This window comes from Camelus bactrianus, chromosome 10 (genome assembly GCF_048773025.1).
Source record: "Camelus bactrianus isolate YW-2024 breed Bactrian camel chromosome 10, ASM4877302v1, whole genome shotgun sequence".
In the NCBI taxonomy this organism is placed as follows: domain Eukaryota; kingdom Metazoa; phylum Chordata; class Mammalia; order Artiodactyla; family Camelidae; genus Camelus; species Camelus bactrianus.
In genome coordinates, this window is record NC_133548.1 from 52488265 (window position 1) to 52503247 (window position 14983).

Here is a 14983-nt window from a genome sequence, read left to right on the forward strand (position 1 = left end):
GGGATGGGCAACCCCTGGCCCCTCTGCTTTTCTGGACACAGGCACCTTGTCAGCAGTAACCCTGCCCCTTAGGCATGCTCTAATCTGGAAGGAAAGGGCAGAGACCCAATCTCTGGTCTGTCATCAATGGCCAGTATTTCATGCGACTGTGCAAGAGGCTCTGCCTTTTGACCACTAAGAGCAAAGCAATTTTCCAGCGACTTCACCAGAGCTCCAAGTGATGGAGCAGAGGATCAATGTTGTAATTAAAACCCCAGCCCCACGAACCCCAGTACCCAGCACGGGCCAAGCGGGCCACTCACCAGTCTCTGTGTTCTCGTGCTCCGTGTCGGTGAGTGTGAGGTTGGAGTTGGCCCGGCTGGACAGGCAGGAGCTGCGTCCCGACCGCGTGCTGCGGCCCCACAGCCGCACAGAGTGCTCGGGGGACAGCACAGTGTCGGCCTCCAGGTCGGCCTCGGAGCTGGCCCCCATGGAGTAGCCGCAGTGGGGGAGGCCTATGTCTGTCCGGTACAGGGTTCCGTGAGGGGGTGTCACCTCCCCCAGCCCCAGCTCACGCAGGGTGAAGTTGGCACCTGGGAGGAAAGGCAGGGGAGTTGGATTAGGGTGCTGGCGGGTGGTCTCCCCACCAGAAGCTTGACCCCTACCCCGGGACTCATTCTTGTCCTTGGAGCTCGCTGTGGTATTCCATGTCCGGGCCTTCCCTCTGTGCCCTCCCCATCAGCCCAAACCCTCCACACCCATTATAGAAGGCCCAGTGCAAAGGGCACCTCCTCTGGGAAGTCTCCCCTAATCCTACACCTTGTGCAGAAGTCACTGCTTCTTCCTCTGAGCTCGCTCTGAGAGTTCCCAGCCCTGCTCATCCTGCAGAGCTGAACCACTGAAGGGCCTGGCTCCTCTGCTGTAGATGGTCCCACAGGGTCAGGGACCACATCCTGCTCATTCTGAAATCCCTGTGACTAAAACTCAAGCCAGAACCCAGCACGAGCTCAATACAGATCTGCTAAATTGGATGGAAGGCTTCAGGTCTCCTCTTCCAGTCCAGGGAAGGCCAGCCAGCAAGGAGCACTCCCAAGCAGCGCAGAAGCCTCGTCCATGAGATGTCAATGGCTCCCCAGCCAGGTCAGGAAAGCCTGGAGTAGTAAAGTGTAGAAGATAATCCCTGGCCCAGATCCTGAGCCTTGCCCAAGGAGGGAGGCTCCGCCTTCTGCTTGCTCATGCCAGGTGGGCTGTGACAGAAGTCAGCAGGCTCTGGAGTAACCCTGGGATCCAAGCACATAGCCAAGGGTAGGCTGCTGACAGGTCTCTTGAGGACCAGGGAAGGCCTAAGTCCAGGAAGACATGGATGAGGGGGGTTCCCTCAGGGATCAGTGTTTGAGGGACAAAGGGAATACTGACTTCCATGGGAAACACAGCCTTGATGTTGGTCCTGAATATTCATTCAGGGTCTATTTGGGGACAGCTTCTCCTCCTCCGAGTGTTTGGGGGGATGAGGAGTGGGCGGATGAAGACACTGAGGGTCACATTCCGGTTAACCCACTGTTCTGGGAGATGGACTTAGACCAGCACCAATCCAAGCTGTGCTGGGGCCTCAACTGATGTACAGCAATGAGCAGGGCGCGGAGCTTGACCTTACAGAGCTCACGGTCTAGTGGGGGAGACACAACCCAAACCATGATTAGGGGTGAAAGTCCAAAGTGGGAGGAACCCAGAGAGTGTTCTGGGAGCACACAGGCAGAGGGTGGGGTGTCTGGGTGGGAGCTCAGAGGAGAGGCTTTCGGATGAGAGTAAGTGCAAAGGGTGGAGTAGGGGGAGAGAAGAGGTGGATGCCTGAGCTTTGAAGGATCCTACAAGCAGGGCCAGGACATAGGAAAGGGAGAAGGAACCGGCAGCCAGGTAGGAGGAGACCAGCAGAGATGGGCTCCTCTCACCATCGTGTGCATTACTATTACCAGTAACCCCTGTGCTCCCCGAGGGTCCTAGTCAGCTCTGTGTCCAGCACCCATCCTGCCTGGCACAGAGTAGGTGCTCAGTGAAAGCTGGTTAAATAATTGGACACACACACTCTGGTTGCACTCTGGGAGAAGGGGAAAGGGATAGGGAAGGTGAGGGGAGAAACCAGCTGGGACACCTGCTGAAGGGAAAGCTGTGAGGCTGGCAGCAGGGGGAGGGGTGGTTCATGCTGGCACAGCCTTGGCTTGAGGTTAAAGGTATGAAATCGGTCCACAGTGGCTGGCAAATAACTGATGCCCGGTCTCCCCATCAAGTGTCCCCAGCCTGGGCTCTGCCTTTTCCAGCCCCTTCCTTATAAACACCACCTACCTAGTTACTTAACGGTTAACGGTTAACATCAGCAGGCTGCACAGCAGGGGCTTCTGGGCTCAAGCTCCTAGCTAAGCCAACATTCTCATTGGCCATAGCCAGTTAAATATTTTCAGTATCACCCCTAAATGCCATGCTTTAGTCTGCTCTCCTCTTTTGCTCTCCTCCTAAGTAGAAGAAAACTCCCAATTGGAGCCTCAATCCCCCGGTCAGCTTCCTACCCTCCCCGCACACCACACTCCCTGGCTGCCCCATCTGATGCCCTCTGGTCTTTGCCCACCCTTATCCTGTCCCCCTCCCTTCTCTGCCACCATTCCGCCTGCCTCAGCCCACCTCCCTGCTCCTCGGGGCTGGCCCTCTCAAGGGAGGCCAGTCACATGTTATGAAGAATGACTGCTACATGAAGTGAAAAATCAAATTCATTTGCAATAAACAGCCAGGGCTGCATCGATTTCCATACAGTTTGCCCTGCATATCCTCTGAAGCAGCCAGACTCAGCATCAGTATGAGTGAGCTGAGACAGCCCAGAACTGGACAGATGCAAGGTGAGGGCTGCTGCTAAGGGCTCAGGGATCCTGTCCAGCCAGCCCAGTCCCTATGATATGTGAGTTTAGAAGACTTATTTCATCAAATGTGAGAAGTTCTTGTGATCTGTTTGCTTTAAGTCCCTTTGGCCTCTTTCTGGAGAAGCCTGGATCACGTGTTGACACTTTAATTCGTTCAACATCTACCTGTGCAACCTTAGGTGGGTGACATCTCCCAGGCCTCAGTGTTCTTGTCTTTAAAATGGGATGATAATTGATGACCTGCTGCTTCACAGGATTTCTGATGCTCCAGGGAGGTAATGAGAAGGAGAGAACTTTGTAAACTCAATACTCAAGCCTCCCTGTGAGCTGAGAATGTTTCCTGTTTGTTATTTATGAAGATAAGAGGGGCTCCTTCTGGAATCCCATGTGCTAGGGTGGAATGTGGGCCAAGCTGGGCTTGGCAGGGCTCTCTGAGCTCTAACAAGCATGGGGAGGACAGAGCTGGAGGAAGGCTCTGACACCATTTGTCCTTTCCCTTCACTGAGGCCCAGAGGTGACAATTAGTAGCAGGCAGCATTTATGAAGCGACTGCTCCATGCAAGTGTCAAGCACTCTACTTACGGTCCTTATCAATCCTCCCTCCCCACCCTACAATGAGGATCATCACTGTTATCCCATTGCCCAGGTGAAGACACTGAAGGGAATAAAAATGGCAGAGCTAGAATTCAAATCCAGAGCTGTCTCATGCCAGAATCAGCTGTTAATCATGAAATGGGACACAGCTGAAGATCCTTTTTCTTTAAAGCACAAGAGGCAGCCTAGCTAACAAGTCAGCTTTCACGTGGATCCAGGCCTGTGGGTGAGGCCAGGTAGGCTTCAGGGTATTTGGGGGCATGTCTGTGACCAGCTCCTCCTCCCTCTGTGATCTTGTGTGAATGAATTGTTGGGGCTGTTGTGAGGAGGAAATAACAATGCCAAAATGTATATAAATTACACAGCACAACACCCAGCTAGCCCTGTCTGTGGAAGGGAAGAGGGCCAGGCATGATTAGGATAGGGTGCACGAACTGTCAGAGGCTTGTAGTGACCCGCCAGACACTGAAGAGGGCTTAAGGCTCTGCAGGCAGTAAAACAAGAATCACTGAGGCACCAGGGCAAGGAACATACACTGCAGCAGGTATGGGAATAATGAGCAGTCCAGCAGGGCTGGAGCATGGGTGATGGGGTGTGGAGAAGCAGAGGATAAAACAGTCCAGGGAGAAACTGATTTGGGGAAAGCCCTCTCAGGTCAGTTTAAGGAGCTAATGTGAAGGGCAATGCAGTCATTCCAAACTTCACGTTAGCTGCAGTGCAGAGAATGGCCCAGAGGGGCAGCACTGAGTAAAGACGGGTTGTAGTCAACCCTCCCAGAGATGATGGTGGCCTGAATCTGGACAGTGGCAGAGGGAACAGAGAAGAGGGACGGATGTGAAAGCTATTCTGGTGTAGAATGGATAGACTTTAGTGACTTCTGTGTGTGGAGTGAAAGTGAGGGAATGAGGCACCAGGATATCCCCACATTACTAAACGTTTATGTCTATCTCAGGCGCATCTACCTCTCAAGGTCAGGACAGCGCTCGACACAAGGAAGGTGCTAAGATGTGTTTGTTGAATGAATAAATGCAGAAACAAATAACAAAACTAATAGCTAAGACTTACTCAGCATTTGGCGTCGTCACACTTACCGCTTTAGGTCACAACAATTCAGCGCAGCAGCGACTACTCAGGGCCATCTAACAGGTGGGGACTGAGGCTCTGAGGAGAGCGAGTGCTGGCTCAGAACTCAACCCCAGGCAGTCTGACACGGAGCCTAGCTCCTAACCACCTCATTATGCCCACAAGGAAGGTGAGCACTGGAAAAAAAAAAAAAGAACTACTGGGCAGGCTTCGACCAGATAAAGGTGCCAAACCAGCGGAGAGTTGGTGCTGACCCGGCGTTCTCCACGGGGGCTCGCCTGCCTGCTCGCCTGCGCGTGCGCCCAGGTGCACACCTGTGCGCATGCCTGCCCAAGCCCCGCCCCTGGCCCGCCCTCACCTGCGCGGCCGAACTCCTCGGCCTCCTGCGGCACCATGTCCTTCACGCGGCTGCCGTAGGCGAGGCGGGCGTCCTGGTCGTAAGCCTTGAGGGTCTCGCTGGAGCTGTAGGACTTCTGCGGGGCCTTGCCCTCCTCGCTGTCGGCGGATGAGCTGGTGTAGCGGCGCTCGGCGTCACGGCGCCGGGTCAGCGAGCGGTACGGCTTCCTCTCCTTCACGTCCATGGCCTCGGGCTCGCGCTCCTCCACATCCACGAACAGGGTCCTCGCCGCACTCAGGGCCGAGTGGTCTGGAGCCCAAGAAACCAAAGAAAGGGCGTGAGCTCCAGCCCCAGGAGGCAAAGGCAATCCTGGGTCCACCCCGGACCTCGATTCTCCCTGCAGTGCTGTGGACGAGGTTCCTCAGCCTCTGGAGGTGACGGTGCCGCCCTACCGTCACACAGCCAGGAGTGGCACGGGGGACTTGCACTCGGGGCTTGGAATGATGACTCCTTTCTCTTTCTGCTACGCCGCCTATCCACCGTGAAGATGCCCTCAGCCGCCCCTACTGCGATGGGTATCCAGGAAGCTGACCTACAAAGGCCAGAGGGCACTGGTTTTCCAGATCCCATTAGATGGGAATCACGTGTTTGTTTCCATCAAGCCCCCAGCTGGGACAGGGCCTGACCCAGAACCGGAGCTCCTTAAGAATTTGTAAAATGAATGACTATACTCAGGCACAGGGGTACACACTCCGCATATATTTTCTCATTAAATTGTCACATGTCACGAGATGTTAGTACTGTCTCCAACCTTTTTTGGAAATGAGCCAAGGTATAAATCACTAATACACACTATCACCACCAGATAATTAAATAATGACCTGCTTACCGTCTGTTTTCTTCCACTAATATGTATACACCATGAGAGCAGCAGCCTTACCTGCTCACTCCTGATCTACAGCACAGAAAGTAAAGTCAGGCGCCCCCAATACAGATTTGTTAAATTAGCCAGCCAACCAATCCCCATCTGACAGATAAGATAACTGAGGTTCCAAAACCTCCTTTAAGGTGATGGAGGTGGTTAAGTAACAAAGCCAGGATCTGAAGCCAGGTCTGTTTGGCTCTAAGACCTGAGTTTTTCCTGTTCTGTTATGCCCTGTTGAGTCCCCTCCCTCCCACTACACAAAATGTCCTTTCAGGGAGGCTGGCCCTGACTACCATGCCGAGCGGAGAACTCCCTCACCTCCAGACTAGTCCATCTCATCAGAGGTACCATCTATACCTCCTGCATATGTCTGAGGGTTGCTAGGGTGTCTAGTTGGTGGAAAGCTCCTATCTTCCTTTCTCCTCTTTTCCCTATCTTGGCCCTTTTGCCCTAGACTGACACTTTTTTTTTTTAAGCTGACATGGCACCCTTTTTCTCCTTCCAAATGTCTTTCTTTGGCTCTAGGGTAGCAAACGTAGCCCTCTACAAAAGCCAGGAGGTCAGCAGAATATCCTGCACGAAGTGTGATGAGAGCTCTTACTTGAAATGTTCTACCTTCTCAGTTCTTTCATTGTTCCACTTTTCAGAGCAACATGGGTATACAAAACATTCTACTGCATCACTATCCTATTAGAGAAACAACAGAGCAAGATCTGTCATTAAGGAGTCTCAGTGCTCGGGGTGGTGCCTCTGACAGGGCAGTGAGTGTTCAGTGCCTGCCAACGCTGCCACATAGGAATGAAGGAGGTCTTATGAATTTTTAAGACAAGCTAGAAATTTGGACTTGGATGTAAAATGAATGATTTAAAAATGTTATTCATTATTACATACAGGCCAAATTAAACACACTGATGGGTCAGTTTTGTTCTGAGGGCTAGCGGTTTCCGAGTTCTGCCTTTGATCATGGACATTAGAGGTATCAGTATCCCTTTGGCCTGAGGATGCTCTCTTTCCTCCCAAGCAAGGCCCCAAGGGCCCTCTCCAGGGCAGGTCTTAGCTAGGCACCTATGCAACCTGTCTGTCTTGTGAAAGACTTCTCCAGACCCACTCAAACAGGGCCATGTGTCCTAACCTACAAAGCTGCATCACTTGCTTGGCAAAGGAATGTCTGAGGTTACCACTTGATGTCTCTGGGATTTATCATGGATCTGCTGTAGACTTCCCTCTACATAGTTCTCCATGATCTTCAAGAGTGCAAATACTTGTGACTTTACTGGTGCCTCAAAATAACCACGACGTATATAAGACAAGTAAGTTCACCCCCATTTTATACAGGGGGCACCAGTAACCCAGGGCCATCCTGTTTCTTCCCCAAGGCCATATGGTGAGCTAGTGGCAAAGCCAGCATTACTAGGCAGGCTACAGTGCCTTAGGGTGGTAATTAGAGCCAGTCAAGATGGATAAATGACATTTTGGGGGATTCAATTCTCAAAATACCCCTGGAAATTCATGCTGGGACAAGGGGTTTGACCTAGGATACACAGAAATGAAATCATCTTACTAGGGCCCCAACCCAGGGCCCTGAGCGCTGCCCTCTTGACGCTAGGCCTCCTGGCACTGACTGATAAGACATGTTCCTCTGAGTGCCTGAGGGACAGGACCACAGGGAAGACAGGTGATGAAAACTTCTACTCTAGGATCTGCAGAATCTTTTGTCTGAGCTTCATAATTTGAAAAACATCTTTCATTGTGATCTGATACACCCATTTATGTATGTGAGTGTGTTTATATGTGTGAAATGGAAACCAAAAATTCACAAAAGTTACTGCACAGTGAGCAATATGCTCAGATATTTCCTATTTCATTCTCTTTCATTTTTTAAAAAAAAGCCTGATTATAACTTCCTAAATTTATATCATGATCTAATACTGGCTTTTGACCCAAAGCACAGCTCAGTCTAATGTGGATGAGGATTTATGGGGATTGCTGCCTTGCCTCTGTGCCCTCTGGCCCTTCACCTCTGACCCATCCCTTCAAGTGACAGTAATGGTGATAATAATAACAAGCACTCAATTAATTTTAGCCATTTTAATATTAATTAGTCACTAATAATTCATAATATTAATAGTCATATTAATAATAGCCAATATACTTTTGTTTTTAGTAGCTAATACTTACTGAGTGCTTACTTTTACTGTAATTATATGTGATAACATTTTAATCCTCACTTCACCCCCATGATATAGGTACTAGGATTCTCTGCACATTACAGATGAGAAGTTTGAGGTTAAGTATCCTGCCCAAGGTCACATAGTTCTTGAGTGATGGAGCCACAATTCTGACCCAGGCGATTGAACTCAGCACATGAATGTAACCCCTAGGTGGTGTTGCCTTTGTGGACTGAGCCAGATGAACTTCCTAAGCCCTGATCATGCCATTACCCTGTTTTTGTCCCTCTAGCAGTCCAGTGGAGCCTTTAGGATGAATTCTAGTTTCTTGGTCAAAACTAAAGGCTCTTTTCCATCTGGTCTGCTCACTGAGCCACTTTCCTGGCCATGAATTCTGAGGACTGTACACCTTTGTGCATGCTGTGCTGTTCCATCACAGAACCTCCACCTACCTAGATGGGCTATTTTCACATCTGCATCACCCTTTGACAGCAGTACCCTGAGGGCATCTCCAGTGCTCATGAAATGTCTGCTGAGTAAATGAATGAATAAAACTACTTGGCAGCTACTTCATTCCTTCTTATCAATCTTAAGTAATATAAAATACAGGTAGTTAAATTTAGATCATGTGTACTAGGTACATGTAAGATTGAATTAAAGGCATTGCTTAGATGCACTTTTTTAAAATTTCATAGGCAGCCTCAGTTTTAAGTATGTGTCCAATACTTAGAAGCTGTGTGACCTTGAGCAAGTTATTTAACCTCTCTGTGCTTCAGTTTCCTTATCTGTGAAACAGTACCAACCTTTAAGGTTGTTCTGAGGATGAAATGAATTAATATATGTCCCTGATACATTTGATCCCTGATGTATAATGAGTGCTCAATATTTATGAGCCATTATTATCATTTAAAAAAACCCCACATTTTATTTTTAAAAGGCATGCTTTCAAAGGCTCCAGCTAAGTGTCAGTTATAACTATAGAAGGGAACGTCCCCTCAGAAATGGATGTTAATAAATCTGAGACATATTTTGGCAGTTAAATTGGTGGATGACTATGTCTCTTATCAGTGTGTACCTGTTGACAGAAGACATGGGCTTCGAGGCAAAGGCTCAGTAATTACAAATTATTGACAACACAGTCCCCAAACTCATGGCTTCCCTATTACAAAGCGGCAGCAAGGAGAACATTTGCCTTGCTCTCAGTTCCTTTTTACTTTTTTCCATTTTCATCTTAATACAGCAAGTCAGTAAATATTTACTTTTTTGAACAGATGGGAGATCGGTCATGGTTCACACTCAGATTGGCATTTAATGGAGAGAAAAAGAAGAGATTGGAATGAAAGAAGTGACGGTGAAAAGCTACTCTTGGAGCAAGGGTCTGCAGCACATTGATGCTGAGACCCTGCAGGGGTGGGAGCAATGCTGGGGAAGGGCACCAGCTCAGACCTGCGACCCCCACCCTGGATGGGGGACAGGAGCACCCCCACAGGCTCATGCTTACACACGTCAGTCCCTCCCTACCCTGCTGACCTCCAGGTTCCCTGCTGCCCTTGAAATCCGTTAGCCTGACCCTTCCTGACTCTGCCTCTGCCTCCTCACACTGCCCACAGAACAACCTGCCACCCCAGCCCACCTCTCCCAGACGCACACCCTCTGTTGCTTGCTGAAACTCTTCTTCAGGTGCCTCAAGACAGAGGGTGGTGATAGGAAGAGGGAGGACCATAAAACAACTGTTAATTGAATGCCAACTCATGCCGGGTGCTTCATGCATGCTATTTCTAATCCCTACAACAACTACACAGGTTAGATATTATCCTCTCGTTTTATATTTTCTCTTATTTACTCCTATTTTACAGATGGGTTAACAGGCTCAAAGAGATTAAGCGATTTGCTCTAGATTACATGGCTTCTGAATGTCAGGGTCTAGATCTGAATCAGAAGAAAACATTTAAACCTGAAGAAAAGTACTGCACACCTAGCACCAGAGGTTAGTTCATTTGGTAAATAATTGCTAAGGCCCTCTTCTCTCCCAAGTGCTGCGAGAAATGCACACACGTAACACATAGTGTACGGGGCTCCCTTCTTCTCTCCCTGCCCCCATTTCCCACCCCCCTTCCCCCCGAAGCTGAGTTTCTACCCTGCTGTTCTAAGCCTTGTGTGCAGCTTTGGTGGAAAAGACAAAGTGAACTTCCTGCTCCTTGGAGCTTCTAGACAGTGGGTAGTCAGACAGAGAGAGAGGAAGGGGAAGGAAACCACAGTGGCCCCTAACCTAGGTCAGGTGGGCCAAAGATGGAGGGGCAATTAAGGGACCACTGCCCAGAGAAAGTGACATCTAAACCATGACCAAAGAATGTCAAGTAAAAGTGAGCAGGGCCAGATGGTTTTGAGGTAAGGAAAGAAAAGAAGCCTAGATCTGTGACTTACCTATTTTCTCTGACCTAAATAAATATATTTATTTCACAATCCGGTACACAGATAAGTCTACAAATGTCTAACTGAAAACAAAACTTCCAAAAACCAGTCCTAACCTTTCCTCAAGGATGGAATCTGATATTTTCTATTTTATTCTCTTTGACTAAAACAGAATTATGAACGGTGGCCAACCTACAGTTTGAGGAAGGCCGCTGTAGGTCACGGCTGGGATGAAAGTGGACAGGGCGCGGGAGGCTGGGGCGAGTCCAGAGTTCAGAGAGGGAAGCAGGTTGACAATCAGGCTTAAGAAGTGAGGAGTGAGCAGCCTGGTAGGAAAAATAAAACGGAATTTCCACGAACTACTGTAGCATAAGCAGACAGTAAAATGTAAACGTGCAGGTGGCAGAAAGCCGGGGTCTAGAGATCCTGGGGGAGCGTGTCCTCCACCTAGTTCTCCTGGGCCCTGATGCTTGGGGGGGCCAAGGGCTGGCTTGGAAGAAAGGCAAGGATGTGGGGCTTGGGGAGAGAAGAGGAGATGGGGGAAAGGCTTTTGGTGTTTGGGAGAAACTCAAGAAGCCGACTTGGGCGCTACGCCTGGGCTCCAGCAATACGTATGAGGCACAGGGGCCCGAAGCCTTCACAGGGAGACGCCATCAGACTACAGCCCTGCCCACGAACCTTCACCCCCGCTGAAGCCTCTGGGAAATGGGGGCTATTGCCTCCCTGGGTTTCCTCGCAAGCTCAGTAATGACCAGAGACGAACCAGGAAATGGACTGAATTCCTACTGGACTAAAGTTTATAAGTTTTCCTTAGCATAAGCACACGGTGATATTTTAAGGTTTTTTGTGTGTCAAAAAGGGCTCATAAATAGTTCAGAGCTAAAATGTGTTCTGTAAAATATAAGTCCCGGGCAGTATCTATATATGTGTGTATATAAAGCCATCATAAATTTTTACTTTCCTTAATCCTTCAAATTTGCTCTTGCAAGTCCTTTGTTTTCAACTCCAGTGCGATGTGCAGGTGAATGCCGGGGAGAGAGGCACCTGGTCTGGGCCAGGCACTGTGCTGGGCTACATGCAAACCAGAGAGGCAGGTGCTGTTCTCCCCATGGTACAGATTTGGATACTGAGGCTCAGAGTACCAAAGTGATGCTCAAGTTCACACAAAATGCCAAACCTGGAATTTGGTTTCTCTGTGCTCCCTGTGGTGCCCCCAGAGCACATTTCTCTGACCCTGTCATATTAGGGAACCCCTTGCCTTTTAAAACAGTGAGACAGTGATTATAATAATGGTGGCTAAAGGCAAGGTCTTTACATGCATTACTTCATTTAACCCTCACCAGGCCCCCGAACCATTCTCATTTAAGAGATGAAAGAAACCGGGATTTAGAAAGGTTAAGTGCCTTGCCCAGAGGACCACAGCAAGGAAGGGGTAGAGCCAGGATTCCAACCTAGGTCTGTGTGACCCTTGGGCTCAAGCTTTTCATCGGAACTCATCCTGCTTCTCACACAGGTCACCTCTTACTCTAATTTGTTTAAATGTTCTATTTGTTCTTTCATATTGTGTTTTAAGCAGTATTAATTCTTCTGATGGCTCGAGTTAGCCTCTGACCAGGACGTTGACAGCTTTATCTCCACGTTTCCCCAAACAGAAAGCCAGCACTGTGGGCCAGGGAAAGTGGTGGAGAGTGACCCTGTGGCCAGCCTAGCTTTAGGGACATCCCTAATCAGTGGCTGGCAGGCAGGGGACAGCTGGTGCCACTGCCCACAGAAGTCATGTTGCCCTTCTGTTGGAGGGTTTGTCACAGGTCAGGCATCAAAGGCTGGTGGTTAGTATAGACACCACTTTTCCGATCCCAGCAGGGAGAGCCCCCACCAGAGCAGCCCTGACCCCCCCCCCCCCAGGGCTGAGCACGCACAGAATAGGGGGCACAGTTGGCCCTCGACCAGCAGGAGGTGTCATGGAGGCTGTGGTGTCCAGATTCCTCCATCTGTAGTCTCCCTCTCCCAAAGCTACCTACCAGCCAGTGATTCCCTTTTACAAATGGTGGCATCTTAGAGTCAGACAATGTGGTATTTATTGTCTTAAGAGTGAAAGCACCATGAAAGGTCCACTGGTTCACATCCCATCGGTTGTTGGAACCTCTTTCGTCCCTCCCCACCAAGTGGTCCCTCTACCCCCAAAGCTGGGGACTTCACTACCTCCAGGGACAGCACTGGCTGTGAGACTGTGCTTCCTGACACAGAGCAGGATCTGCCTTCTTTTAGCCTCCTTCCACAGCCTCAGCTCTGCTCCCTGCGGTCTCAGGAAATAGTTCTAACAATTTACGTGGCAGTAGCCTTCCAGGCTGAAGACGGGACCAGTCTGTGTGTCCCTGAGTCTTCAGACTGAACATCTTTCTTTCGTATGAGTTTCAAGCCTTCACCTTCCCAGTGACCTTTCCCCGGGTTCATCCGTCTCACTCCCTCTTTCCCATCTAACAAGGCTTTATAAGATCCAGGGCGAGACTGGGGGACAGATAGTTTGACCAGATGCAGTCAGAGGGCAGACGCACCTACGGGTGTCTCCAGCACAGTGAACACAAAGAACAGCTGATACAGACACTTGGAGGGCAGAGAGGGACACCAGCTTAGGTGTCTCGAGCTGAGGTGGAAGGGCCAAGCAGAAGTTTGTCAGGGGACAGGGAGAGGAAAGGATTCAGGTTTGTCCACAGCCTCTCACGTGGGGTTGGCTGGAGTCACTGGGAACTTCTTGGTGCCGTCTGCGTGTCCCCCACGTACCCCACTCTCCTGCACCCGACCCCGTTTTCTCTTGGGGCAGCTCAGCTCCCTGGGGCTTTCTCAGAAGCCACACCCACCAGGGCCTTAGGGTGAGCTCTCTGCTGGGACTCGATTTCTCCAGAACAATACCTTGAGAAACAGTATCTTCTGCAGTGCGGCCCCCACTGAAAGGGAACTCTTTCCTTCTCCCAAGAAAACCCTTTTAAGGATCAAGCCTGAAACCCAGATTATTAGAGTGTCAACTCTGTAAAAAGTGCCCAAGGGCCCTGCACAGATTTCTGATTTTCTGTGAATTTGTTCTGGGACCACATTATAGACAATGAGGGGCTGGGAGAGAGTCGGGCTGATGAATCGCACACCCCCTGTTGTGTCCAAGGCTTAACCTGTAATTACCTAGTGCTCCTGTGTTCAGCCTCTACTTTGCAAGGGGGTGGGCTGCAGAGGAAAACCAGCCCCGCAGAGAAGTGGGCACTAGTGTCAGGCTTCTGGAAACAGCGAGACTCTTGGTTTTAACAGTAACTCCCTCGATCCCACAGTTTAACCCCAACTCCCAGATGTATGAAGGTGGCAACTGCTGTGTCCTCCAAGGGCTGCCCATGAGTATGGAGAGGAGAGAGCTGAGGACCGGAGGCTGTGACTTGCTGACAGCCATGGCCAGCAAGTGAAGAGCTAGGAGCCTTCAGCTTCACCTTGTTTCCTTCTACAGCCTCAGTTTTCTCTTCTGCAACATGGGGTGGTGTGGTGGAGAGAAGGTCTCAGGTAATTCATGCCTGAGGTCTGCCTCTGTGTTCCCAGAAACACACACACACACACACACAGACACACACACACAGAAGAATTCAAAGCACTCTATCAAGGGCCAGGGGTTCCATAAAAGTGCAAAGATTGCAAAGCCCCTTTTGGTGGGTGTCAGGAGGGGTGCTGGCAATGGACAAATGTTAGCAAAGGGATGTCCAGGTGGAAGGCAAGGGAGAGAGCAGCGGCTTTGGCAGAATCTCACTCACATCTCTGTGTACTCAAGTCTCAGAGATGGAGAAAAAGGCCCACAATGATGGGAAAAGTCCAACTGCCTGGAGCTGCCACCCTTTCTAATAACTAAAGGCAGATTTAATACATATTAGGGCCCTCTTACCAGAAACTGGGTGGTCAGGCAATTTTTATTTCAACAATTAGCTGCTGTACATCACACAGAACTAGAGATGGATAAAGGCAGGACCAGCCTCTCGTGGAGCCAATTGTGCCCAGAGTCCTACACGCTTAATCAAGCCTTGCACAGCCCCGGTCCCTTTCATCTGAGGCCTCAAAGGACTTCGCCTGCGGTAATGAAACCTCATAAGTGCCATAAAGAAAGGGATCCCCCTTGACAGTCGAGCAAAGAAGAGGAGGCTGGAGTGGAGGGGGGGCAGGGGGCCACACATCTGGGGGACAAGAGTGAGGAAGAAGTCTCGGTCTCTTGAGACTGGGCCCTTTAAGCCTTGGCCTGGTGCCTTCTACCCGGAGAGAGGACAACTGCAGACCTTGTGGCTTTGTTGGTCACCTCCTGCTCAGTCTGGCTCAACCTGCCCCAAACTGGAGACAGTCCAGATGGCCACCCAAAGCCTTTCTAAATGTTGCAACCTGGACGGTCCCTGGGAGGTATCTTTGCTAGATGCATCAATTCAAACACCACTCTCCTAGATTCTTCGAGTAAGAAGGAAACATAAAGGATACAGTGGGCCCCAGCCTCATCTGACACTTGCATTCCCTTGGCGTCCACCTGGACATCACTAGCCAGGCTTTGCTTGACCTCTGATAACAA

At 50.0% G+C, this 14983-nt stretch overlaps 1 protein-coding gene across 11 annotated transcripts in view; it reads right to left on the bottom strand.

Annotated features, from left to right (window-relative positions):
- Positions 1-14983, bottom strand: part of TENM4 (teneurin transmembrane protein 4) — a 743689-nt gene that overhangs the window by 370095 nt on the left and 358611 nt on the right. For all 11 annotated transcript variants that reach the window (XR_012509759.1, XM_074372753.1, XM_074372746.1 and 8 more), the window contains 2 exons: positions 4921-5208; positions 303-572 (listed from right to left, as the gene is read on the bottom strand). Coding sequence is in view for 10 of the 11 variants with exons in the window: in XM_074372753.1 (XP_074228854.1) it covers positions 303-572; positions 4921-5208 (558 nt within the window). In the remaining variant the exon portion in view is untranslated. The remainder of the gene's footprint in view (positions 1-302; positions 573-4920; positions 5209-14983) is intronic.